General features: G+C 65.6%; 1 protein-coding gene across 1 annotated transcript; it reads left to right on the top strand.

Moving 5' to 3' along the window:
* Nucleotides 1–61: 61 nt before the first annotated feature.
* Nucleotides 62–2,156, top strand: LOC117800505 (sodium bicarbonate transporter-like protein 11). Its single transcript, XM_034653054.1, has 7 exons — nucleotides 62–183; nucleotides 273–405; nucleotides 680–753; nucleotides 1,182–1,443; nucleotides 1,523–1,629; nucleotides 1,716–1,884; nucleotides 1,979–2,156. Exons 1-7 carry the CDS (start codon nucleotides 84–86, stop codon nucleotides 2,154–2,156), a joined length of 1,023 nt encoding a protein of 340 aa, XP_034508945.1. The 5' UTR covers nucleotides 62–83.
* The last annotated feature ends 97 nt before the right edge of the window (nucleotides 2,157–2,253 follow it).

Genomic DNA, 2,253 nt, shown 5'->3' with positions numbered 1-2,253 from the left:
GGGGTGGGGGGCGGGGCGGGGCGGGAGGCCCAGGGCTGCGGCGCCCGCCTGACCCCCCCGCGCCCTCAGATGTGCAGAAGACCATGGCGGGGCAGAGCATCGGAGGTCTCTTGTACGCGCTCTTCTCCGGGCAGCCGCTGGTGGTGCTGCTGACCACCGCGCCCCTGGCCCTCTACATCCAAGGTGCCGTGGCTCTGGCGGCGGGGAGGTGGCTGCCGAGGCCCCCGGGCCCAGCCTGGCCCTGACCACCCCCTTCGTCCCGCTGCCTGCAGTAATTGGTGGCATCTGTGACGACTACAGTCTGGACTTCAACACCTTCTATGCGTGGACGGGCCTGTGGAACAGTTTCTTTCTCGCGCTTTATGCCCTCTTCAACCTCAGTCTGATCATGCGTCTCTTCAAGAGGTGACAGGGCCTTCCCCGAGCTGCTGGGTCCCTCAAGCAGGAGGGAGACCAAGGCCGGGGATCTGGGTCAGCCTCCGTGCCGGCTTCCGAGACCCTGTAACCCTAGAGTGGATGGGGCGCCCCCACCCTATCACTGCCCCAAAAGAGAAGCGTGGGACCCTGGTTTTCATGGCAGGAGGAGGTTGGGGGCTGTGCAGAGGCTCGGGGAAGCCTCCCCCTCCCGGGACTCCTGACAGTTCACCCCCATTTGGTGAGCCATGACACCCCCCGGCAGGTCGACAGAAGAGATCATTGCCCTGTTCATTTCCATCACGTTTATGCTGGATGCTGTCAAGGGCATGGTCAAAAGTGAGTGTCCAGCTGGTGGCCACCTGCTGCAGGGGAAACTGAGCTGAGTTGGGGGACTACGGGCTGTGGCCAGGGCAGCCAAGCAGCATGCAAGCTGCGGCTACTTCCATGGTTCAGGGTGCTCTCGGGAGCTGTGGCTGGCAGAAAGCGGCAGTGCCAAGTGCTGGAGGGTGACAGGGCTGCCTCGGGCAGGATCAGAGGCACGGGGCCAGGTGTGAGGCACTGTCAGAGATGGGGGGGGCGGCGGGTGGACAAGTAGGTCAGTGGGGTCCTCCGGAGACAGAGAAAGGCAGCCCCCTCCCTCTCCCCTTCCCCCAGAAGCCCTTTCTTCCCTTGGGGGGGCCCTCCTCTCCCCCACATCCAGGAGGGAGCTGGGCCTCGGCCTCCCAGAGCTCAGATGGCTGAGGCCTGCTGGCCTCTATCCACAGTCTTCCAGAAGTACTACTATGACCACGACTTTGGGAACCACTACACAGACAGCACTCCCCTGGTGAGCCTGCTGGGCCCCAGCACCACCCTCAATACCAGCCTCCACCCTGCCCTCAACACCAGCCTCCTGACCAGCCTGCCACAGCTGATGTCCGGGAGCCACCCCACCGAGCGCCTGGGCCGGGAGACCGCCATGCTCAGCCTTCTCATCATGCTGGGCACACTGTGGCTGAGCTACACCCTCTACCAGTTCAAGAAGAGGTGAGGGGGGGCCTGCAGGGGAGGGAGGAGGCACAAGGCCCCTGGCCACCCTGATCCACCCCTACCCCCATGTCCCCAGCCCCTACCTGCACCCCTGCATGCGGGAGATCCTGTCAGACTGCGCCTTGCCCATCTCGGTGCTCACCTTCTCCCTCATCTGCTCCTACGGCTTCCGGGAGATCAAGAGTGAGTTGGGCTCGGGCAGGGGTGCGGTGGGCTGGGCTCACTCCTCCGGGGCCGCAGGCCTGAGGGGGGGCCTCTACCTGCTGCAGTGAGCCAGTTCCGCTACAACCCCAGCAAGAGCCTCTTTGAGGTAGCCGAGATGCACTCCCTGTCCCTGGGGGCCATCGCCGGCGCCATGGGCCTGGGCTTCCTGCTCTCCCTGCTCTTCTTCATCGAGCAGAACTTGGTGGCTGCCCTGGCGAACGCCCCGGAGAACAGGTTCGTGGGGCTGGGAGGGGCGGGCTGAGCGTGCGCCCGATCCAGGGGACACAGGGATCCCGCCACACGTGCCCCTTCCCCCCGTGTGCCGCAGGCTGGTAAAGGGCACCGCCTACCACTGGGACCTCCTCCTGGTTGCCGTCATCAACAGCGGGCTGTCTCTGTTCGGCCTGCCCTGGATCCACGCTGCCTACCCGCACTCCCCGCTGCACGTGCGGGCGCTGGCGCTGGTGGAGGAACGCGTAGAGAACGGGCACATTTACGAGACGTGAGTTCGGGGCAGGTCCCTTGAGACCTGAGGTCTGTCCCGTGGGCCCGGAGGGGTGGGGGCAGCCCTGGGCCACACGTGACCCGGGAAAGGACGTGGCT

This window comes from Ailuropoda melanoleuca, unplaced genomic scaffold, assembly GCF_002007445.2.
Source record: "Ailuropoda melanoleuca isolate Jingjing unplaced genomic scaffold, ASM200744v2 unplaced-scaffold71498, whole genome shotgun sequence".
Lineage (NCBI taxonomy): Eukaryota > Metazoa > Chordata > Mammalia > Carnivora > Ursidae > Ailuropoda > Ailuropoda melanoleuca.
The sequence above is the reverse complement of the archived record's forward strand: the minus strand, read 5'-3'. Positions and strand labels throughout refer to the sequence as shown.